This window comes from Hippocampus guttulatus, chromosome 5 (assembly GCF_054856545.1).
Source record: "Hippocampus guttulatus isolate MCC_2025c chromosome 5, RoL_Hgut_1.0, whole genome shotgun sequence".
In the NCBI taxonomy this organism is placed as follows: Eukaryota; Metazoa; Chordata; class Actinopteri; order Syngnathiformes; family Syngnathidae; genus Hippocampus; species Hippocampus guttulatus.
In genome coordinates, this window is record NC_141265.1 from 20,526,355 (window position 1) to 20,550,529 (window position 24,175).

Consider the following 24,175-nt stretch of genomic DNA (forward strand, 5'->3'; position numbering starts at 1 on the left):
TGTGTCACACACAAACACGCACAAACACCACAGGGTAATCACAATCCTCTCCAATCAAAAGCACAATTGTCTCGAATTCCCAAAGCAATCATCAACTCTAATCAATCGGCATTCCCATGAGCTGTGGACCGCGGCGATAGAATAAATTCATCTGAAGGAATCAATTTGACTCTACTTGGTAAGAATCGCTGTTAAGAGGCGGAAATCAGAGCATTTGGACACCTTCAGGTGAAACGATAACTTGAAATTATTAGTTATTGATTACTTGATTAACTGTTGCCCCACTAAACCATTGCAATCATCAACAATACAATACCAAAAATAGTAAATTGTATATACACACACACGCACGCACACACACACACACACACACACATTACACATCGTGTGTGCTATTGCCATGGTGATGTTTAATGGCAAACATGTGCCAGTGGGCCCCGGATACCACGTGCTAAAGTTTCACAATAAAAGTTAAAGGTGGCGCGTGCCCCCGCAAAAGCTGAGTGGGTCGCACCCGCCCGGTCGTGTCCTCCAAATGTCAATTTAAGTGTGTCCCACGTGTTTTATTTCATCGTCCCGGACCTTTCTAAAATGCGTGTGGAGCTTTATCTCCTTTTCTTTTGAAAGTACAGGCAGGAAGTCATTATGTTGGTCTACATTTAAAAAAAAAAAAGAGCGCGAGTTTGAGGGCATTTCTTCAGAGAGAGGAGAAGAACCCAAAAATAAAACAACAAGAAAAGGAGGAAGAAAAAGAGGAAGCACAAGAAGTAGAAAAGGAAGAGAAGATGCAGGCTTCTTTGCACGGGAGAAAAAGGTGAGCGTCAGATGGAACAATTTTGATTGGGACTAATTACAATCTGGAAATATGCGCTTGTTGCATTCGTTCTTCTTTTCCTCAAATGACTTCATCATATCACCTTTTTTATTCATCTCATGAAATAATCAATTTGATTTATTGTCTGCCAACTGTGAATGAGTAAAAAATAAAATAAAATCTGCAAGTAGCAAGCGCTTGAAAAAAAAGCCTTCTCTCAACTGTCAATCAAATACCAACACTGTCACCTGAACACAGAGATGCTAATTTTCACAGTTGAAGCTCGATTGAACGACCCTGCGACCAACAGACCGAAAATGGCATCCGGTCCACTGCATCGGCCCTGTGTGCATGGTTTTTCGAGTCTGGTATGATACTTCCAGAATCGACCGCAGTCCACTACAGCGGCAGTTGACGGCACTTGAGAACCGTCAACAGACTGAGACCGCTTACACGTTTGGCGCTTGCGCTGCTCCCTTGTCGAGGGTGAACAGACATGCGGTAGACTAGAGCAGGCTTAAAGGCGTGGCGATGTGGCAGCCATGTTGGCATGGGCGACTTTCCCCATCTGGACCAATCCATGTATATACAGGGTGGCCGTGCTAGCATTAGCAACTGTCCCATCAAAGGTCATGGAAAGCACAGACGTTACCGTAGCATCACACTAAGCGCACTGCTCGCAAGGAGCAGATGTTGTCGCTGCCTATTCGCGTCTGCGGCTGTTCGTACTCAGCCGCTGGTCATTCGCACGGGTGTCCGACATGCTATTTTTCCGACAGTACGTAATATTTTTTTTTTTAAGTCCTTACCGATGGCACCTATTTGTAACGGAGGTGAAAAAAAGCAAGTGCCAACATCATGGCTGACATGTACGCCACTATTCTCCCCCAAGAGCCAACAAGGTAAGTCTGGTGAAACTTTCACATTTTTCCAACAGTTTTGAAATTCATTGACAATTATTTGGTACTGCATTGGGCATTTTTACACCCTGGAAAAAGGACCAAACAATTTTGTACCACATCGGTGTCATTAGGCGATGGAAAAAAAAGCACTTCAGTGGACCAGACGAGCCCTTCCCCCAATTAGTCCGTTCAAGTCAGGTTCCACTCATAGAGTTTGTCCCCCATCTGCATATGTGTCATTTTGAAAAAGCAAATGCCGCCTTTGAGCACAAGTCTGCCACGCTTGCTCTCGACATTTCCAAACATTTGCTTTTTTTAGTGGCATCCGAGCGGATTTGCCATGGGAAACAATTGCAAATGTCTTTTGGATCCTCAATAAACTTTCAAGTGGACTTTATTTACTTCACTTCACATCTTCATCCATTCATCGTGCTCGTTAGCTCCGATTAGTGTCACACACTTCCTCCTTGTCATGCGCCCCCAACACACTCGCACGCACGCGCACAGTGAGGCCACTTTGTGAGCTGTTTGCTGGGTCTGATGATGAATGTCTTGTGTCAGGTGTTGTGCTGGTGGTGTTGCAAGTGAAGCAGGCGAAAAGGCGCCATGTGAACGTGAGCGCGACATGAAGAGGAGCTCGCGCGGAAGTCAGAAGGAGAACAGAAGAGGCGCAAAGAGAAGAGCGCTCGGTGACCTTCGGCACAACGGAACAAGACAACTGTGAGAATCTTTTCATGATCAGCTCACGTAAAGTGGGGATAAGAATAAATTTGACACAGCGGAGAGAGGCGCTAAATAAAAACCTTGCCAGTCAAAAAAATCTGCAAGTATCGAAAAAACATCAAAGCCTTCTCTCAACTGTCAACTGTCAATCAAATACCAGCACTGGCACTTGGACACAGAGATGTTACTTGATCAAGCATCTTGCCCACACAACATTTGATCACGCAAAATTTGCCTCTGGTGGCAGGAAAATACGCCAACAGATTGTCATGGGGCTTTTCAAGGCTGCTACAACGAGGCTCTCTAAAGCGGTCACGCCAGCTTGAAGTCCTGGTCCGCATACTGGCTCTCGAATCAGCAAACACCTCATGCTTGGGTCTTTCTCTGTGTTACATGCATGCACTCGCGCCCGGCAACGAGGCGCTCTAAAGCGGTCTCGCCCGCCTTCTATCCAAAGAGAAGATGCATTTTCAAGGCAGAAGCTAAAGTAGCTTCTTAACTGCATGTCACAATTAAACTGCCGATGCCAAAAAAGATGCTCAAGTTTTGTATCGGGTGAGGGGTGACTCATGCCAGGGGTTCAAGTGCCACCCCTATAAAACCAAGACAACCTGAATGCACAATCGAGTACCACTGCTACATATTCGTGAATTCGTTCTGTGAAGACATTTTCTGTCGTTTCTTTCAATAGTGGAAATTACGGACGCATTCGTGTTTGTCAGGTCTGGATGCAGGTTAGAACAAGAGCTCCGGCGCAGCAGACCAGAGGTCAAAGTGGCCGTGATCAGGAAGACCGGGATCCAGATTGAGGGTGGAACCGAGCGACCCGATGACAAATTCAGCAAGGTGGCAAGCGCACCTCAGGAGCACGTCCGCATTCAGGCCACAGAGCCCTTGGCCGAGGTCTTTTTCTGTCTGGTGACCAGAGTGAGCCTTCTTCTGGATTTTCTGCAGGTGGATCTTCATATGAGGACGAGACCCGCATCTCACGGAGTCCAGAGGAGAAGGAAGACCAAGATCCACCCCTCGAGAATTCGAGGAAGAGGTTCAATTCCAAGCCATTCATCCATCTTCAAACAGATCAATGCATGTCACCCACCAATCAAAACTTTCTCCTCTTAGGTCAACTGCGCCTGTCAATCACCGCGGAGGCGAGCCAGCTCGTCATTTGCAGTAAGCGGACCGATCACAAGAGCGACGCAGACAGTGGCCTTCCCGTGTGTGAATCCCTCTTCCTGTTTGTTGTCACCCGCAGTACACGAGGCCCGAGGCCTCATGGCCAAGACGTCGCGGTCATGCGATTCACAAGTTAGAGTGAGAATGACGTCGTCCTCGTGTAGATGATGCCGACTCTTCAGGATCTTTCTTTACCTGTGTGCGTGCGTGTACCTTTGCTCAGTTGACATCTGACATTAACCACAACATTGTAATGAAGACTCCAACAGTGAATAACAACAAGAACCCCGAGTACAACCACCAATTCCTGCTGTAAGTCACACACAGAGACAGAGGCACGCACACACACACACACATACACACTAATACTACTATTACTACTACTGTATACATGCTAATCGTGTTCGTTTACAAATGTGCTAACTGAGTGTGTGTGTGTGCGTGTGTGCGCGGTGCGTGTGTATGTTTCAGGCCAATAAGTGAGAATGTCCATCAAAAAAGGCTGACATTGTCAGTGCTCAGAAGACACACGGAGAGCTCAAAGAAAAAGTAGGTGAAGCTTTGGAAAGAGCTCAATTTTGACAAAAAAAAAAAAAAAGGGATCTTAAAATGCAAGCTTTTGTTAAATTGTTAATTATTATCATTTTATGTTTGAGCATTACAGTATAGTCTTTCATATTAAGGTTACCTAAATTATGTTCTCTTTAATAATTTCTTAAACATGTTTATGTTGAGAGCGTCTGATTGGCTGAAGGAAAGCAGAAAGTGTTTGAGTAGCCGGAAAAAGACGTGTTCTCGTTTATGATTATCTTTTTATTGGGCACACGATGATTGACAGTGTAGAGTGGAATCATCTAACACCCTAAGTAACCAACTAGTGAGTAGTAGTAAAAAAATCAAATAAAACGCCTTATGGAGTGGCTATATGTCACACTTTGATTGTGAAATTAACTTCCGTGATAGATCTTGAAGGTATCGCCAGTGACGTGCACGCGGCTCATCTACGGGATACGTTGAAGGAACGTTTTTGAATGCACTTTTCAAAGAAATCCAATCGAAACAACTTCATCGGAATACCCTGCTCATAATGGGAATTAAAATCGGAGTCGGATGGTGGCAGTCATCAGCCGCCTTAGCGGCTGTCAAATGACTCCCAATGTGCAATATGATGTTTGGCCTTCGAGAGGCGCTAGACCTTAGTCAAAGGCCAAATGACGCTCACGTCTGCGACTGAAAGTGCTGCGCAGCCAAACGTTTATTCTCTTTGCAAAAAATGTCAGACAAGTCGGGGCTCTTTAAGGGCCATTTTGCTACTTCCGACATGCAAATGATCCCACTGACACTCAGACAACAGACCAATACAGTCCGGTGGTCAAAGGAGGACAGAAAGGAAGACAACGGTCTGTTGTGGAAATGCAGGCGTTCGGGTTCAGCCGATATCAAATACGAAATGATTCATTACAGTTGAGTGAAAACGTATTCTTATTGTTTGTGTGTTTCTCGATTGCTGTGTGTGGGGCCGCCGTGTATTAGTGTGCTCGTGTTTGTGCTTTGTCAGGGGCTGTCAGCTGATTGGCTGCATGAGTTTCAGGATCGATCCCCTCATTTCATCGCGGAAGGTGAGTTACAACCGCCAAACGTTGATGTCAACTATCTGTCATTTGTTTGGGAAATCACTGAATGTTAATTTGTTACACTTACTGAATGTTCCGCATATTTATAAAATTCAGCATCTCACATGAATGGTGGCCTGGGGCCCGTACGTGCCAGGCCACCAAAACTTACTTCCTGCTTTGTGCACGTTGACCTGCAGCTGGTCAATGGTTGGTTCTACCTACTGGAGGCGGAGTTTGGATGGAGAAAACACCTGAGGGTGACCACACAAACCATCAGAACCATGACGTCGCCCTCTCGGTGGCCAGGTGAGTACGTCATCGTCCGCGCGCTTGCCGTTGATTAGACGAACAGCTGATCAGGTCGGATTCTTTCAGCCGTTAGTTGTTGGCATCACCTCAAAAAAGTTGGAGCTGGGCCTTTTAAGATCGTTGAGAAACATACGGTGGCTTTCTAAGCAGTGACGCACGTTTACACAGTGGCATCTTGAGTTACGAGTGCCTACACTTAGAAGGTTTTTTGTCAGTTATGCGCTTGGTCATTTTATTTATTTATTTATTTGGCTTTGTGTTGCAAGCCAAAATGGGAGTTATGAGCAAACTTCTAAGACGCTGCCACTCTAGTGAAAAAATCCTGGAGGAATGTAGGTGCTGTGATGCCCTGGCATGTGGGCAAGGGGAGCCACCGTCATGCCCATAATTGTTTCCAGACACCCAAGTCCTCAGGAATAAGATAAATTGAGTTTTGAAGTTGGTCGCAGAACGAACCAAGACACCACTTTATATGAATACAAACATATGTCCTGTATACACACACACACACACACACACAGATGTGTGTCATGCGATGTAAAGTGCAGTGATGGAAATAGATTTTAAGTGCTCACCGCTCCGAAGAGTCCCCACTGTCGCCATGGGGACCACAAGCTGCTCAGGAACCATGTGACCCTCAGCACACCTTTGTCCTATTTATCACACACACACATGCACACAAACACAGAGAGTCAAAGCGCCTCCCTCTCGTGACATCCCATCATGACAAGATGCGAAAGCAGTCGGTGTTGAGCATCTCGGGGCAAGCGAGAAGAAGAGGAAGGTTGTCTTTTGGAGAAGTGAAGGTTGGATCCTCTTGCTGGCATTGCTGCCACAAGACGTCGCTCTCACTCGGGGTGAGAGGGGTCACATTGTCAGCTGTCAATCAACAATTGTGTTCCATCATCCATTTTCATCAGGACAATTTTGGTGGCGGCCATGTTCTGGAAGCATGCCAACTGGTCCTGGCGCAATGACCGCTCCTCCGACTGTGATGATCATGAGAATCACGATAGCTACTATGATTGCGATGACGCTTATCTGCTCACTGCAGAACTCTGCACCGGCGGCCCCTCCGACTCTGCTGCCACTCTTTCAGACCCAAAGCGCTTCACTAACCCGGAGCCCAAAACCACCCGACTGCCAGGACCGGCAGAATCCGGAACAGCCTGCCAAGACGCCAAACGGAACGTCGCCCCGGATGCCGACCATGATGGCAAACAGGACGGCAACTGGGACACAAAACAGGGCACCGACCGGAGCGCCAACCGAGACGCCAACCTGGACGCCAGAACTCAACTGACGGTGAGTCTGAACTCTGCATTCTGACAACTCTCCGTCTTTTGGGACTGGCGCTCTTCTTGTAAAGGCGCTAGCGGATGCAATCAAAAGCCTTATGGGAAATGTAGCGGGGTTAGCTAGCTCCGCGTGTTATTGTGGGAAAATCCAGCTCCTAAAATTCAGGAAGCATGAGCTTGTGGTTTTGTGTGTGTGTGTGTCTTATCAAAGGGACACATGCAGTGTTTGTATGTGACTATGTGTTTCCTGCCATTATTCTCCTGTACACTCAGAAGCACATTCACACTTGAGCACACAGTCCCCTTTGTGTGAGAGTTGGACTAAGGTGCTGCTACTCGTTTTCGAATGGATTCTAGACAGTTGTGGCGTCCGGACCAGGTTTAGATATATAGACGTACTCAGCTGAAGGCGGTCTAGGGTTGGACTCGGTTGCTCGAGGTGAGGACCGGTGCAGTTGTCGCGTGGCATCATGCACACCATTTCCCGCCTGTGCCGCTTGTGCATCGGGCAGAACTTGCCTCAGGTCGGTACCGTCGGGCCTTCTGTGTCCATCTTTGATGGACTTCTTCAATCTTTCATGTCCCGCAATAGATGCACTTAGTGTGTGTAGGTGTGCGTGTGCGTGCGTGTACGTGAGAGTGAGCGAGAGACAGGTTTATAAAAAATGTACACGCATAAAAAGTGAATTTTTTTTATTTATTTATTTTTTTCCATACGACTCCATGTGTGGGTATTCAATCACTGTTGTGTGTGTAAAGGAAGTTCTCGTGCTTGGCAAAATGTTGATTCATATTACGTTAGATTTGCATTTTGGATATGTATTTTTCAAGTTTAAAACTGAGCAAAGATGGCATTCATGTGGGTTGGTTGTCCGCCGGTTACGCCGGTTCCGTTGGCGCCTCTGCTTCCCTGCGGAGTTTTGTGTGCTTTTCTTTGACAAATGTTTGTAAGGACAAGGTTTGCTGGCTCAGGAGTCCTTCTTCCTCCAGAAGATGAAATTCCCACACTCGGCTTGACTCAGAGTCAGCGGCAAGTGAAGGTTGTGCGAGTCCACAGTGAAGGTCGTCTCTGCGGAACAATGCAAACAGCGCAAAGAATCCGCTCGGAGAAAGGTCGCACGGTGGGACTTCCGCGGGAGTTTTAATTGCGTGTGTCAGGCTGACGACTTTGAGGATGCCGGCTTTACTCAGTCACGCGCTTGACGTCGTCATGGAAACAGAAGGGCCAACGGTCGGGATGAGATTTTCTAGCTCAGTGATTGCCAACCCAATCCCAAGTTGCATTTTGATGTATGAAAAGTGCGATACAAACATTTATTGAGCCAAGGCGCTTTTTTTGTTTTAGTTCGAAAAATTGCACGGTCCACCACCAAACAAAATTGGCACAAAAAGAGGATGCATATGTCAATTTCATACTTTTTGTCATCTAATAGAAGATCATTTATTGGTTCTTTCTGTCACTATATGTTGCCGGCATTGATAGATGGACAAAGATACATTATTTGTTATTTATAAATAATTTTCTCATCAGTGAAGTGAATTTGAGAAGTTCCCGCGGGGGCGCCGTTTGAGCTCTCACGGCACACAAATGTGCCCCGGCACTCTAATTGGGGATCTCTGCTCGAGCTGATCTCTTGTAAGAAACGCACTTCGACAGATTTACGCGTTAGCAATAACTATGTTGACATGCTGTCAATAAAAGACGCCATATTCATATCTTCATCACTCGATTAAAGTCGTCAGTTTTACAATTTGGTCCAAAAGTCTAAAGTGTATTTCCTGTAGATTGCACGCCAGCACTGACAAATATGAATGGACTATCAATTGGCTGAAGACAGATGGCAGCCATCTTACGTTGCCAATGTTACTGACTTTTTTTTGGGCGGAAAACACTGTTCTTTAGTGTGGGGTTTTTTTGTTTTTTTTTTGGCTAGCATCCCTTGATGGAGTGACAACAGCCAAGAGCCTCGCAAACAACATGTACATTTCGCTGCATTTTTTGTTTTCCTGATGGGCTTTGCTTTCATTTCACTATTACGATTCCCATGCACGGCTCAACAGCTCCATAAGTGATACAACCGCGAGGAGCCCTACTGTCATGAGATCAAAGCTACGATGACAATCCACATGATAATCGTGACGATGAAGATCGTGATGGTGATTGCCACGACAGTGACGACCATGACGATAACAATTGCGATCACAGTAATAACGATAACGACCTAGATGGCGACGATGTGTTCTGCATCCTTAGGTCAGCGTCATCCGAGGACAAGACGGCTTCGGATTCACCATCTGCTGCGACAGTCCCGTGCGAGTCCAGTCCGTTGACGCTGGTGAGACCTCCTCCCTTTGCCAACAAAACCCCCTACCTTCTACGACAAGTCCTCCACACTTTAACGACAAAAACTCCAACCTTTTCATAGTGACTCAGGAAGTAGCTTCATCGGAAGATAGAATAGACATTTAAGATCGCTCTGACAGGAACAATCACTTCGGCATCTCACAATTTGCAACCTTGTGGTATAAAATGTGAGCATGCAATTATCAAAAAGACACACTTATTCAGGGGGGAAGGGACTGAGGACACATCCCTGAGGTGTCCCTGTATTCAGGATGAGAGTGCAGGAGGTATTGTTTCCACTTCTACACGTTTCTCTTGTTTGCTGCGCACATCGTGGTTTCCCTGGCGATAGGCGGTCCCGCTCATCAGTCGGGCCTCCGCCAAGGCGATGCCGTTTTGCAGCTCAACGGACTTCCTGTGGAGATCTGGAAGTGTGGAGAACTGGCTCACGCCATCAGGTGACGCCTCGCTTTTACACCTCAGTGGCCAACGTTTGCGTCACCTCGACGCAATAAGAAAGTGTGCATGCGTATGCGCGACTTCCTGTGTCAGGAGTTGTCCCAGTCATATCGTCCTGGTGGTGTGGAGAGGCTCACCTGAGGTCAGGACGTGCTGTGAGACTTTGCATCATCCACCAGCAGCCAGCAAGGTGAGTCATCATGAGGGTGTCGTCATTTTTGCGACAATAGCCGCTCGTGTTTTGGATTGAGCAATCAAGTCTTGACTAATTGAGATGAGATTTCAACGGTGCTCTTCACAGACCACCAAGCTGCTGCACCAGCCTGCCCACACTAAACATGGCCGCCGCAGACGCGATCGGGGCTCTGTGGTGTCGTCCAGTCTGGAGGTTCTGGGTTCTCTATGGAGGGATCGTAAGGAAGAAGAACATGAACAAGGAAAAGAAGGCGAAGAAGGAAGAGAAGGAGAAGAAGAACCACCTTGCACCTCCACCCTGAAAGGCACCTGTGTGACATCATCAAATGGTGACAATTACATCATCCTGTCCCCTGTGGCGCCACAAGAGCAGGTGAGTCTTAGGGGCGGGGCTACTCTGCTCAGCTACGCTCTGCTAGTTTGTCTTGTAGTCTTACAGTATGTTGTGGGATGCTCATATTTTGGTGGCCGGCACGGCTCAGACAATAGAACGGTGTCAAGTTTGTGCCATCAACCCTCGGCACTTGTAACCATGTCCAGGGGTGAGCAACTCCCGTCCTTGAGGGCCATGACATGATCCTACATGCTTTCGATGTTTTCCATCAACTCGCCTGATTCAAACGATCAGCTGATCAGAAAGCTCTGCAGAAGCCTGATGACGATCCTGATCATTTGAGTCAGCTGTGTTGGAGGAGGGAAACCTCTCAAACCTGCCGTCATGGAAAACGGTGACTTTCCTTGTACATATCTGTCTTCTCTTTAGATCGTCCATCCCATATTTGAGGACAGAAGCACGACCATTGGTATGTCTGCTGTCTCGTCCATCCAATTTGGGTTATACATGCATACATTTCCAATATATACGTCAATATCTACATATATATTAGGGCGTCTGTACCAGACTCACCCCAGACGAGGTGTGAACCTCCTCGACGAGGGCCAAGTTGGGTCGCCGCAGCAAGCGCTCACCCACTGGCCAATGGGCTCGGCTCCTCCCCAGTTGTCCTGCGCCTTCTCCTCTACACTGCGCAACTACGGCACCTACGGCAACTGCCAGAACTACCAGAACTGCACCATCATCCAATCGCATCGACCCTCCTGCGGCATCGGCGAAGTGCCCAAAACGCTCATCTTCCCCATCTTTGTTGAGGTCAGCGGAGATCCTTGACCTTTGAACCCTGTTGCGGTGTCGGTGGTGGTGTTGATGTGGCGCTGATGTTTCCTTGGGACAGCCTGTGGACTTGTGCAGCCCCGACAGAGCGCTGCAGATGTCGGAAGAAATGCTTCTCCACCAGGCGCAGCAGCTACCCCGCAAGGTGTCGACAACTTGTTCCATTTTTCCCCTCACATCACTGAAACATGCTCACACACTGTTGAGACTCTCTGCGCCACAATACTGAAATGCTCTCTCACTTTAAAGTGAACAGTCTCATGTAAGAATGTGACAACTAAATCTTGCAATGACGGCGTCCCCCGAAAGGTGACCGTGTTGATCTACGACGACGTCCTACTCGTCAGCAGGGAAGACCACGCCGGACGCTGTCACGTCCTCAAGAGTCCGCTCTACTTCAACACGCTGCAAATCCAAGAGGGTAGGCCGCCCGCTTCCTTATCCGCTTGGGTTGGGGGCCATCGTCACCACGACCACGACGACAATGCTGACGCTGACCACGACGATGAATATGACGGTGGCGGCGACGATGATGAATTTGATCATGTTGATGAAGATTTTGACGATGAAAATGACTATGACAAAGGTGACCATGACGATGATGATGATGAAGACGTTTTGTTTCAGTGGCGTCGGCACCCCATCACATCTTCTTCCTGCAAAGTTCCATGAGCTGCTGGCAATGTTTGTTCAGTTTGGAGGCCTTCAGTCTGGAGCAGAAGGTTCGAGTCAGCCTCTGTCTCCACGACAACATCCAACAACAGCTGGTTGCCAAGGAGACTGGCCACTCCCAGCAGGTACTTCTCCCAACTATGCCAAACTTTGTGATTTTCTCATGTCGTCTGTGCTGACACCATGTTATGCCCCCTCACCCCCGCCCACTCAGTTGTTGGCCTCCCCGTCGGAGTTGGGGCTCTTCCTCTCTCGGCTGTCTTCCCCCTATGAGCCCCCCTCACATCCCCCCACCCAGCTCGCAGCCCCCCCGTGTCTCGCCCTTGCCACGAGTGTGTGCACCCCGGCCCGGCTGCCCTCCCCTCCCCCATCAGCCCAGCCGGCCCTCAGTCCCGTGCGGAAGGGGAGGGGGGAGGAAGAGGAGAAGGAGGAGAGAAGACGCCATCAAGAGGACTTAAGCTCCATCTCCAAAGCGGAAGGTCAGCCTCAATCATGACGTCACTTATTGCGTGCTTATTTTTGACGGCTTGTTGATTAAAAAAAAGTCGAAATGATACAAATGTACTTGCGTTTGTGTTCAGGCCTCAGACGTTGCGCGTCCGAAGGGTCCTTGCGAGCACAACCAGAATCGACCCGCTCGCTTTCCGACAGCACCATCCACCGCCTGACCTTTGACCTTCACGCCCATCCCACCTCCACTCAGACCCTCAGGAAACACCTGACTTCAGAGGGGGTCACCCTAACGCACACGCTCGCGTTGCTCCGTGGGGGCAAGGTACACACACACACAAAAAGAGTGGTTTTTACAGGAGTCATGAGAGTAGAAGCAAGTTGTCAAATGTGTTTTCTTTTTTTTAGGATGTTGAAAGTGGAAATGACCTCAAGAAGAAAAGCAAGACTTTGTATGTACAAACACACACGCACACACGCACACACACACACACACACGTGTAAGTTGTTATGGTTGTCATTGTAGCGCTTCAGAGGTGCGCAGTCGTCTTCCGTTCCTGTGCAGACGCAAGCGTTTGGTCCAAAGTGACAGCCTGGAGCGAGCTCTGAGAAACACCAGGTTGGTTCTTCAAAGATAATTTAGTTTCTATTTATTTCGATATTTTGGCAGACAGAAACGGGCAGTTTGCACCGTTGTGGCCTTGAAGACCGCTTTGCGGCCAACAGAAGCCGCTCTTCTCATTCCCTTTAAATTTGGGATACGAGAGGCGCACAGTCAAACATTCATTGTTTGCTCAGATTCTCTCTCTGTCTTTATCTTTCCGTTTCTAGGCCGTCTGCAAGGGAGGTGCTGATCTGGGCCGAGAGTCTCAAGGCTCTCTTGGCCAACCAATGTAAGTCTTCAATTGCCCTTGTCACTGCGGCGAGGCGATTAGTTCAATGGGCGGGAGGGGGCCGACGTTACTCCATCTTTCTTCTCATTGCTCAGACGGCCTCGCGGTATTCCGCCACTTCCTGAGGTCGGAGTACAGCGAGGAAAATCTGGACTTCTGGTTGGCTGTGGAGAAATTCAAGCAGACCTGCCCCCTCAGCAAGATGGCAGACAGGGCCAACAAAATCTATGAGGAGTTCATCTCGTGCAGCGCATCCAGACAGGTAGATGATGACGTTTGAAGACGCCTCCTGGTCACGTGACTCTGACATGCCGTGACACCGTCCTCCAGGTCAACGTGGATTCAAACATACGGGAGTTGACCCAACGGAGCCTGCGTCTGGGCGCTGAGACCACATCCTTCCACCTGGCGCAGGATCAGATCTTCAGCCTCATGGAGGCCGACAGCTACCCGCGATTCCTCCGGTCCCGCCTCTATGCCCAGCTGGCCAATCAGGATGTGGGGCTCGCCGATAACGGCCAAGCTGATTCTGCCGAAACGGTCGGTCGGAACCGGACAAGAGAGGTTCTTATCATGTGAGGAACCAACAAGTGTAGTTGCAACGTTGTTGTATGATGTTTGTGTCACTTGATCATATTTTGTGACTTGTGTCCATGAGCTCCCGACCAATCAAAGATCTTTTGGCTTAAGCTCCAAGTTGTACTTGGTCAAAGAGGTTCTGATTGATCAAAGATCTTATGATGACTGTTCCAAAACATTCTTATGATCAAAGATCTCGTGGCTTATATAAGAGGCTTTGATTGGTCAAACACAATGCATACCTGTCAACTTTTCGGAGCGCCAACCTGTATAAACTACCAAAAAAATCCTTATAAAGAGCAAAAAATCCTTATAACATTATATATGTCAAAATAACGGCAGAAAAAAAAAACCCATGAAATTTTCAATGATATTTATTGTAGATCTCCATAATACAATGTCTGGTTAATGTCTAATCATCATTCTACTTAGTGGCATTACTGTGTTCAGAGTTGTATTCCTGCGTTGCTTTTTTCACCAACTCCAAATGATTTGGAGTTGGTGAAAAAAAACCCGGAAATTTTCAGAATCCGTATGATTTGTGCGATACGGCCATATACGTAAGATTCACCACAAAATCCGTATGAACTATGGCTAAACCGTATGAGTTGACAGGTATGACAATGGGATTGATTGATCAACGATTTTCTGAAGACGGCATCACATGGTCAGCTGCCTTTGTGTATGAGCAGACCGCAGAGCGAAGCAGCAAAGGCAAATAAAAAATCCAGACCAAGAAGAATGGTGTCTTTATTTGAGGCTTGACATGTTTCATTCTTTCAACACAACAGTCAACCACAGAAGCACTGAGAAATAGATGACCTGCACGCAGACATGTGGATGTGCTGCATACAGTATTGCGTGGAACAGGAGAAGTAGACGCCCGTCTTCATCCGGCCATGATGTGTTTGACGAAGTCCGTGTAGTTAACGTGCCCGTTGGCGTCCTCCTGCCCGGCCATGAGCCGGTCCACCTCGTCTTCTGTCATCTTCTCCCCAAGGGTGGACAGGACGTGACGGAGCTCGGCGCCCATGACGGTGCCGTTGCCCTCCTTGTCGAACACCCGAAGACCCTCCACAAAGTCTTCAAAGTGACCGTGGTCCTTGGCACGAGCCACGTGCTGCAGCATAGGCAGGAAGGAGTCAAAGTCGAGCAGCTTCGCATGCATCTCCTCGGCTTTGGGCCGGCCCAGCAGCTTCAGGACGTCGTCGTTGGTCGGGTTGTGGCCAAGCGCCCGCATCACGTCTCCACATTGCGCGTACGTGATTTTCATCTCGCCCGTCGGCGTCTCGTCAAACAGCGTGAATGCGTCGCGGAACTCCTCCATCTGCTCAGCACTGAACTCCACCACCACGCTCTTGAGGTCCACCTCGCACGCTTTGGTCTCGGGTTCCGGAGCTTTGGGTGGCGGCGCAGCGCTCTCATCCTTCTTGGACTCTGCTACCTTCTTGGCCTCTGCGGGCTTCTTGGCTTCCACTTTCTTGGGGGCCATGTTGGCAAGTGGCGGGCGAGTGGCGGGCAAGGGACGTGCAATGTTCTTATAGGCTGTGTCTGGCCAACCGCGATGACCAAAGATGGAATGGAAACACTCTACCGAGATAATGTGTGGCCCTTGAAGACCTTCAAGCTGATAAACATGCGCCCACACACACTAACAGACAAATGCATTAACCTTTAAATAAGTGTGAGTGCGTGCGCGTTTGTGTGTGTGTGTGCATATGTGCATGTTTGTTTGTGAGAGTGTATGCTTTCTTGTGCATGTCAATCCCGAGGAGATAATGCGGGTGAACGAGTCATTGCAGGAATATGTCCTTATAGGGTAGTTTGGAGTCGGGGTGGTGGCTGGGGATGAGGATTGCCTTAAGTACAAATTTGAATTCAAGCTTTTTAGTGTTTCACAGTTGAAAGCTACATGCTAAATACATGCTGGTGGATTTAACTCATCAATATGCCATTACATAATTACTACCATTATAATACCTTCACTAGTTGTTTGGCCATTGAAGTGGCAATTGGGCTATATTTGCACTTTTACTTTTTATATTATTTTGCTTCTGGCTCAAACTTTCTAGGACATTAAACTGTCTATCTATCTAGCTGTCTTTGTAGCGAGCTGGCTATCGAGCTACCTATCTTTTTGTCTGTCTATCTGCAGGGGCGGTTCTGGATCAATTTCACTGAGGGGGCTGGGCTGGGGCCAGGGGTTTTGATGGGGGGGCACATTCAACCCAGGGCTAAAAAGACAGATTCGAAATCTTATTTGACTTTTTATTTCTTCAGACTTTGAAATTGTAGTCATAACATTACAGTGATGAGAAAAAAAATGTATTAGGAGGGCTAAAATGTCTGCAAGCGTAACAATACGCCGTGTCCATCTGTTGAGAATATTCAAGCCAGGGGATGATATGGTACCAGCCTGCCGGGGACAAAAAATGCAAATACACTGAAGCTAGATGTTTTACATGCATATAATTATCCAAATTTAAAAAGGCAATGTCTTATATATTGATCCTGTTAAATAAAAATTAAAATAAAAAGGGAGACTAAAAAAGTTACACACACACACACACACGCACGCACGCACGCACACTCACACACGCACGCACGCACGCACGCACACGCAAATAGCACTCGTGTCGTGGTAATTTCCTTCTCTGCGGACTGCTTCTCATTTTCCCGCTCATTTTAAAGTGGCGCAGCGCACTAAAGGGTCCGACTAGAATGTTAAATCACGCACTTTGGTTCCACCTTTCGCGTCGGCGACTCGGCACGACTGCGTAATCTGCGCTCGGAGGGGGGGCCACAGGAGGGGCCAGAATCGGTGCTACATGGGCACTGGCCCCCGTTGCCCCCCCCCCCAGAACCGCCACTGTCTATCTGTCTCCCCATCGGTCAAAGCGTAGCCTTGCCCTGACTAATATGGCGGCTGAGTTGACGTCCGGTTTTAAAACTTGGTAACACGCATGAAGCAGGCGGCTTCAGCAAACAGGAAGCAGTCGATGACATGACCCGGAAACAGAAAAGAGTTGCTCGGTAAGCCAACCCGTGTTCTTTATGCGCGTACTACACGCTGGAAGGGTTTCTTTCCAAGCATCGTCAAACTTGAACTTTTTCAGCCGCGCCGCAACTTAAGAGCAAAACAGTTTGACGTGGAGTGTGCTCTTCCACTGTGTCGAACGCCAATCGAATTCGGCCTCTTTGCAGTCGACTCCACTTCAGGTAGCCCGCCGCATTTCATATAGGCATCATTTGGATGCCCCTTTTGTCAATCTTAATTCAAAATACAGGTTTATTTTACCAAGGGGGGGGGGGGGGGGGTCTGGTTTCATTGTTCATCATTCTTTTGGGGCCTTTGCCATATTTATTGATTTTGAAAAAAATCAAAGCCTTATAAAGTAAATCATGTGAAAGCAAGTTATCTGAGTCAAATTCCATGATCCTATCTGTACCGAAATGTCAAGTTGTGTGATAGTATCATGTGTAATAAATAACGTTAAATTTTGCAACGATTTGTTACCTTCCTTACACTCACTTGAATAAGAATTAAGCAAACTATTATAGTTGACTAATTTCAAAATTAGCAACCCTTCAATTTGTTGTGTACAAGTAATAATACGATGAGACGATTAAACATTTAATTGGTTTCGCTGTCGGAATCTCTGTTTTAAACGTCCCATTTCTACTTGACATAACAAATGCACGGAGCACATGATTTGAACTCATGTGTGAACTTCATTTCCTACGCAGGACGACCACCACAGAATCTCTCCTCTAGTTTTGCTCATCAATGGAGGCAGAGTTGCCATTATGCGGCCTGTCGCCTTTTCCCCCGGCAGCCAAAGAGAGACGCTCAGCAGTTCCCAGTCCTGTCGATATCTCTACACCCAACATGAAGAAGAAAAAAAAGAAGAAAGGTTTAGAAGACGACCACAGCCTTCTTCTCACTGATGGGCAAGCTCTCAAACAGAAGAAGAAAAGAGAAGAAGAAGACGACAAGCACATGCATGAAATGAAGGAGAGAGAAGAATCAGATGAAATCAACATGATTGCTGCCGATGGGTCCACGCGCAAACACAAGAAGAAAATCCGAGACGAAGAAAACCGAGTTGCTCCGGCTATGGGGCTCACCGACCAGGAGACCAAGAAAAAGAAAACGGAAGACAAAGTAGAGGATGATAACGTCCTTCTTCCTGCCAGTGCCTACACCCAAAAGGAGAAGAAGAAGAACCTGGAAGAAGCCCACAGTGTTTTTCCTGCTGACAAGAGGAGCCGGAAGAAGAGGAATAGGCAAGAGGAAAAAGACGACATCGACGACAGCGTCTCTACTGCTGATGAGCTCGCCTGCAAAACGAAGAAGAGCAAGAAAATAGAAGAAGCAGAAGATGACGACGGTGTTCTTCCTGGTGACGTGCAGAAAGAGAAGAAGAAGAAGAAGGAAAAAAGACAAGAGGAAAACATGCTTCCCGTTGACTTGGCCGCCAACAAGCACAAGAAGAAGAACAAGAAGAAGAAACGAGACAACGAAGACGAAGAAAGCATCTTTCCCTCTGATGCGCACACCCAGACGAAGAAAAGAACAGTGGAAGAAGAAGGTAGCATCCTTCTGCCCGGCATGCAAGAGATGGAGGAAGAGGAGGTTGCCACGGCAACCGCGACGACCGAAGAAATCAATGGGCCCGAGGCGAGGGACGGCTCCGTCTCCATGGAAACGGGCGCAACCGCCATCGGCGACGACGATGACGCGTGAGTTGTCGCCGCTTATCGACTTAGTTGACACGGCGGCTCTGAATGCCGCCGAATACATCGCACATTGAAATCGCACCTCCGTTTGTCCGGCGTGTGAATCCTTGGCGAATGCGAGCCATTCCACCGCGTTCTTGACAACACTTTTTGCGACTTGTATGCAAGTAAGTCCGAGCAGGAATTGGAAAGACGCCCGCTACGATGTTCTCGGCCCCTGCTTTTCTCTGCTGACGTGGTTTCCGTGTGTACGTGATTCAGGCTGTCCCCAGTTTTGGTGGCGCAGTTGGAAGAGTTTGTCCCGAACGTGCGGACGAGGCCCTTCAGGGAGATCAGGAAGTTACTGAATCACGACCTGCACCGCTTCCAAATCTTCAAGCAGCAAGGTGGCGCTCCCGCTTGAAAAGAGCTCCTATTAATCGGGTGGGGGGGTTTTGGCTCCGTTTGAAGAGTCTACCCACACCGAGTCCTAAAAGAAATCATCTCCGCATCTACGCAGGCCTGCGAATCCGTTGGGGGCGCTTCACTCGGGAGGAGAACCAGCAAATCCGAGACAACATTGCGCACATCCTAGCCGTGACGGGCATCGCCTCCACCGATCAGCTTCTCTTCCCGCACCGCTACAAGGACCTGGAGGCAGAAATCAGGAAGCTGAAAAAGCAACATGGCTTCATTGAGGCCATCGGTGGGACGCGCACGCACACGCTGTCCGCTTGCATGTATGTTCAATGATTGGAGGCGGGCGCTGATTGTCCCGTGTCGTCCCGTCACGCAGCCGAGGGAATCCCCAGGACGTGCAGGCAGGTTTTGACGCGCGCTTTGAAGCTCGACACCACGAACCACATGGGAGAGTGAGAGCCGCTTTGCACGTTTGTTCTCTGTAGACGGTGGCGCCTTGAGATAAGAGTTGCATTTGTCTCACGACCCGACTCCGAACGCCAAACGTTCACATCTCGGATCACCTTTCCCCATTGAAATGAATTACAGTGCCAGTGATCCGTTCCAACCTCACAATGAAACCCGACAAGAATGTCAGTGACAATTGTCGGCTCACTCGTATGTCAAGGCGTCACCGCGGATTTAACGTCGGCAAGTAGACGACGATGCGTTTGCGCTTTTGACGTGGTCGTGTCCTGTTTGAGGTTCTCCGACGAGGAGGTCCATCATCTGATCAAGTTACAGAAGCTCCACGGCAACGATTGGAGCATCATCGCCAAGAAGATGGGCCGCAGCAAGTTCGCCTTGCAGAAACGCTTTGCCCAAACGTGTGGGTAACGTTTTTGTCCTGCGCGCTCGTTCCTCTCACCTTTTGTTGTCGTGCTTGGCGGCAGCGGCGCCGCGTCAAAGTCGTCGGTATCGCTCGACTCGGGGTGGCTGTTCTCCCGAATTTGATACGGAAAGCCCCTTTTGTTGACGTTGCGATGTTTTGTCGTCCCGCTCGCTGCTCAGCGTCGGGTCGAGGCACTTGGACGTCGGAGGAGGAGGGCAGGCTGAAGGAGGCTGTCAAGGCTCACCTGGAGGTCATGGTTCCACAAAGCTCGGCCGATTCCGAGGACGGCAAGTTGACGCTGCGGCAGCTCTGCCGACATTTGCCCTGGATGGAGATCAGCCAGTACGTGCGCACCCGAAACTGGACTCAGTGTCGCCTTAAGTGGTCAGTGACGCCTTCCGCTCATCTCCACCTAGAAAGGAAAAAAAACCAAAAATCACATTTCGCATTGAATATTTTATCACCGCTTCTCGCCCGCTTTTGTACCTTGAATGATGAATGACATCGGTTGATTTCATGGGAATACACAAGAAGTGACCCCCAGGTTAGCGGACGGCGGCGGAGTGAAGCCGAGCGCATGCGGGCGTAACTTTGCCTTCAAGTATTTCTTTCAGGTTTTCTCGGAAGCGGGAAATCCACTTTGATGAGCGCCAGCCAAAAAAATACAATTAAAAAAAGTCGCCTTGCTCGTTGCGTTTCAGGTTCAGTGTCCTGAGGCACCGACTGGCTGAGAAAACCCACAGGAAAAGTCCGAAAGGACTGAGGATCAAAATCCAGCTGATCAGCACGTAAAATCAAATGATCAATTCAGTGATAGCTCACTGTGGCAAGATGCCGCGTTCGGGGTGTTCACACGCTGCGCTCGTTTGATTGCAGGTTGTACACTTTGAATATTGAGGACGCCAGGGACATCGATTGGGAGGCGGTTTCTGAGATCGTGGGGTGAGTTCAACGTTCTCGTTGCGACAGCGACGGAAGATTCTGACACGGCCGTGTCACTCTTTCAGCGGCGTGACTCCGGTTTGTGTCCAGAAGCTTTTCCGAAGCCTCAAAGTCTGCTACGTTCCCGGCTGGTCTCAGCTTTCCTACGGAGGTGGGTTATCGTAGTGACCCCCCCCCCCCCCCCCCCCGAGCACTTCCTGGCCTCTTTGCATGATCCCGATCCTCTGCCCCCCCCCCCCCAGAGATCATCGACTTCCTGCAGGACCGCGTGGCGCCCCGGCTCCAAGACCAGCTGTATCGCTACAGCCAAAACGTGGAGGATGACGAGGCAGAGCAGCAACTACCCCCAAGCGACGCGTACGCTCTCTTCGACATCTTCACGTTCGGAGAAGACGACTTTGTGGAAGTGGATAACACTCAGAGGAGCAAACGCCGATCGGACCGCTGGCTCGAACGTGCGCCGATTTCTTTTGAGGAAGTCAGCCAAACCATGGCCGACGACGCTCAGACTAACGGCCAATCGGAAACTCTGACGTCAGACACGTGAACTCAGATGAACCACCGCCCGTTGCAACGCTTGTTTGAACGTGCACCAACCACTCATCCTGAGCAGGTGACATCATACTGACTTTTTTTTTTAATCTGTCTCAGTTCCATGAACTGTTTTAAGTGTCCCCAGTGCAAGAGCTCCCTTTGCTTTCATCACCGGATTCAGGAAATGCATCTGATACGCAGCCATCTGTAGTTCATACAGCTTGTTCTCATTCGCTCAGTCCAGCTTGAGCGAGAGTTAGGACTGGCTAAAATAAAGGCGATGCGAGAATCAACATTGGAATCTGAAAACCGCCTTGAATTTTCGACAATGTGAGTGCGTTGCTACACAAACACAAATTCTCATGCAATATAACGTGAGGGGGAAAAAAAAAATCCTAGCACGCATGTACAATAGGGCGGCCTGGCTAGGCGTGCATGGGCGGAGCCAGAGAGGGGGGGCCGAGGTGGCACCGCAGCCCCATGGTGCGAGCCCAGATGACGGACATGTCGTTGGCATCAGCGCAGCACGTCTTGCAACCTGCCAACATTTTCAAATCAGCAACGCCTATTGCTGCTCGGTCCCTCCTGCCCAGTAGTTGGCGCTATGTGCAAAAAAATAAGTCGTCTACCTTAGTGGGAGACAAAAACAGCAGCCCAGAAAAAAACTTTTTTTTAAAAACATATTGAAATGGCTGGCAAATTAACAAGAAAAAAAATGGAAGGGTTATCTTTCATAGAGAGTAAAATTTATTTTTGTGTTGCTTTTCTAGTGAGTCACCACTGAATGCATATTTCCACTCATTCTCACCTGTGGACAATTTGTGGGTCGTCAATCAAGCGACCATGTTTCGGGACGTGAAAGGAAAAAGACACAAGGCATGGAGAACATGCTAACGAAATGTTAATGACATGCTCACTTGACACAGGAAGCCCCGTAGGCACCCGCCTCTCGGCCTCGACATCCATCAGGAGAATAAGGGCAGCCACGGCGTACAAGTTTTGCATTGGATGAATGCTTGCTGGTTTTATTTTTGCACTTCAGTAGTTGCCCACGTCACCAATAGAATAGACAAAACCCACAGTCGTGTCGACAAACGTGCCGCCTTTCCTTCCGCTGACCGAAGGACCGCCGACGGCGTCCACTCATCAATCGCTCGCCAGCTTGGAAGCACTTCCTCCTTTGACTTCTATTTGTTGGCGATGGCGCTGACGGCACCGCCGCTCGCCCTGACGATGTTGGGGACAAAAAGGAGGCCCGACGCCCTCTCGATGGTTTCTATAGGAACAAGGAAACGTTCCAGAGGAATTTTCTCGTCCACGGGCTCGTTGGGAAGGACGTACGAGCGCAGTTCCACGCCCTGCTGACCGCCGCGGCGCTCCAGGATCAACACCTGTGCCCGCAAAAGAACGGCGACACGCATCACATCGGCAACACACAAAATGAAAGGTGTCAATGTGTCCGCCATATTGAGTGTGTCACATCAACAAGCCTTGGAGTCGGATGTAAATGCATGATTACAAACGCAGTACTAAACCTAGATAACACAAAATAACACTCACAGAAGTGAGCATTATCATGTTGATTTGTATTCTACTGCCCCCCAGTGGTGGAGGCACACACACCAAAAGGAGCGGAAACCTGTCCATCGAATCAAATCAAAGTGTAAAAACTGTCCAATTCTTTGCATTCTATTCGCTACTCGACACACGTCCCACTTTCAAAAATGGCGTCGGTGAGGACGCAAGCTGACCTTGAAGAAGTGCGTCGGCACGGCCACGTGGTTCCGGCCCACAACTTGGTAGCGCACGTAAAGTTTGCCGTCAGCTTCCTGCCTGAAAAACAGGTTAGAGTGCTACCTTGAGTTTGCTTGTCCTTGGCTTATATGATCTTCCCGTCATATCATATGAAGACAGAGAGAACAAGAACAATGGATGAGACAAAAATAATGTGGAAGATGACATCATTACGGAGCGACTGCCTCCTCAAGTGAAGATCTCAAACATCTCCATTTTCCAACAGCGCCGTGGCGCGCTCACCTGGGCAGGTAGAGTGGACCTGTGCACACGTAGACGTTGGCGTAGCATTTGGTGAGCGAGCGACATAACTTCTCCAGATTGTTCCACGCGTTCTGGTTCAAGTGGGGGTTCTGTGCGCACACAAACACACACGCAATTATGTGTGTGTGGACTGTGTGGTAGAAGTGAGCACAGTGCATGCGTACCTGAGGGGCAACGTTGGTCAGGTAGAAGGTGTCGTCCATGGCCTTCTGGCTCCACTTGTGATTGGCTGCCGCCGCCATGTGACCTCTGTCGAGGCCGCTGCCTTTGTAGTCGGCATTGGTGGCGCGGTGGAAGACGTGAACGCTGCGGAGACACGCACACTTGATGATGCTTAATGGTGCACATATCACAGGGACGCAGGCTCACGAGGCCGACCTGTCGTCCTCCTTGAAGTCGCAGCACTTCCTGTCGGCCGTCCCACCGAGTGTGTCGCCCGCGAGCCTCTCGATGACCCACGCGGGCGTCCTGGTTCGCGGGTCGTACGAGCTCACATACGATTCTTTCGTGCGAACGGTGGATAGGGACGGGAAGCCGTATTTCATTACAGCGCCCCCTAAAGGCCTGCTCACCTACAACAATTGAGACACTTCATTTTTGTTTTCGTTCTGAAGAAGGGAGACGAAAAACATACTGAAAAATTCGTCCATATTTCACATCGGTAAGTCATAATAATAATATATATCTAACATGAGAATTTTTAAGTGAGTCAGTCTGCAGAAATCGTTCACGTTTGCACGATTGGAGACGAGTGGCTTTAGTGACGTCAACATGGGCACGCACCGTCAATTCGGAGGAGGCGTGGACGCTCGGTACCGGAACCAGCGGCACCCGGGCCAGCAGAGCGGCCTCCTCCTCCTCCTCCCCCGTAAGACTCCAAAGGCGGCTCGCCGAGGCGCCGACGGCCGCTCCAACCGACAAGGTCGCCAAGGTCCGCCACTGGCGCATCATGCCGGTCGCGGTCTGATTACGTCACGTGCGGCTGGTGGTAGTGGAACGTCCACTGGTGATGACGCGATGGATTCAGCAT

The 24,175-nt window shown here is 49.1% G+C and overlaps 3 protein-coding genes and 1 pseudogene across 7 annotated transcripts; 2 read left to right on the forward strand and 2 right to left on the reverse strand.

The window, feature by feature from the left end:
- The first annotated feature begins 4,837 nt into the window (after positions 1–4,837).
- LOC147205437 (regulator of G protein signaling 3-like) lies at positions 4,838–14,246 on the forward strand. Of its 4 annotated transcripts, none has more exons than XM_086111671.1 (20): positions 4,838–5,078; positions 5,174–5,234; positions 5,429–5,537; positions 6,595–6,845; positions 9,093–9,174; positions 9,535–9,640; positions 9,735–9,831; positions 9,943–10,209; positions 10,600–10,639; positions 10,724–10,986; positions 11,069–11,152; positions 11,317–11,428; positions 11,635–11,804; positions 11,894–12,158; positions 12,261–12,454; positions 12,538–12,581; positions 12,656–12,748; positions 12,961–13,022; positions 13,118–13,284; positions 13,353–14,246. In XM_086111671.1, exons 1-20 carry the CDS (start codon positions 5,029–5,031, stop codon positions 13,599–13,601), a joined length of 2,766 nt encoding a protein of 921 aa, XP_085967797.1. In that variant the 5' UTR covers positions 4,838–5,028; the 3' UTR covers positions 13,602–14,246. The 4 variants fall into 4 exon arrangements, with proteins under 4 accessions (XP_085967797.1, XP_085967798.1, XP_085967799.1 ...); XM_086111672.1 differs by having other exon boundaries at positions 6,640–6,845; XM_086111673.1 differs by lacking the exons at positions 4,838–5,078; positions 5,174–5,234; positions 5,429–5,537 and having other exon boundaries at positions 6,314–6,845.
- Positions 14,247–14,334: 88 nt separating this feature from the next.
- On the reverse strand, positions 14,335–15,110 carry LOC147205438 (myosin light polypeptide 6 pseudogene; annotated as a pseudogene).
- Positions 15,111–16,467: 1,357 nt separating this feature from the next.
- Positions 16,468–21,388, forward strand: LOC147205439 (transcription termination factor 1-like). 2 transcript variants are annotated; one of them, XM_086110840.1, is made up of 11 exons: positions 16,468–16,634; positions 17,349–18,344; positions 18,603–18,727; positions 18,841–19,026; positions 19,117–19,192; positions 19,484–19,608; positions 19,791–19,995; positions 20,313–20,399; positions 20,488–20,553; positions 20,619–20,704; positions 20,796–21,388. In XM_086110840.1, exons 2-11 carry the CDS (start codon positions 17,389–17,391, stop codon positions 21,098–21,100), a joined length of 2,217 nt encoding a protein of 738 aa, XP_085966966.1. In that variant the 5' UTR covers positions 16,468–16,634; positions 17,349–17,388; the 3' UTR covers positions 21,101–21,388. The 2 variants fall into 2 exon arrangements, with proteins under 2 accessions (XP_085966966.1, XP_085966964.1); XM_086110838.1 differs by lacking the exon at positions 16,468–16,634 and adding an exon at positions 16,643–16,820.
- Positions 21,389–22,078: 690 nt separating this feature from the next.
- endog (endonuclease G) lies at positions 22,079–24,115 on the reverse strand. The gene is made up of 6 exons (XM_086110842.1): positions 23,929–24,115; positions 23,524–23,717; positions 23,310–23,451; positions 23,125–23,234; positions 22,839–22,920; positions 22,079–22,478 (listed from the first exon to the last, which is right to left on the reverse strand). The coding sequence occupies exons 1-6, from the start codon at positions 24,094–24,096 to the stop codon at positions 22,275–22,277; spliced, it is 900 nt and encodes a 299-aa protein (XP_085966968.1). The 5' UTR covers positions 24,097–24,115; the 3' UTR covers positions 22,079–22,274.
- Positions 24,116–24,175: the final 60 nt, after the last annotated feature.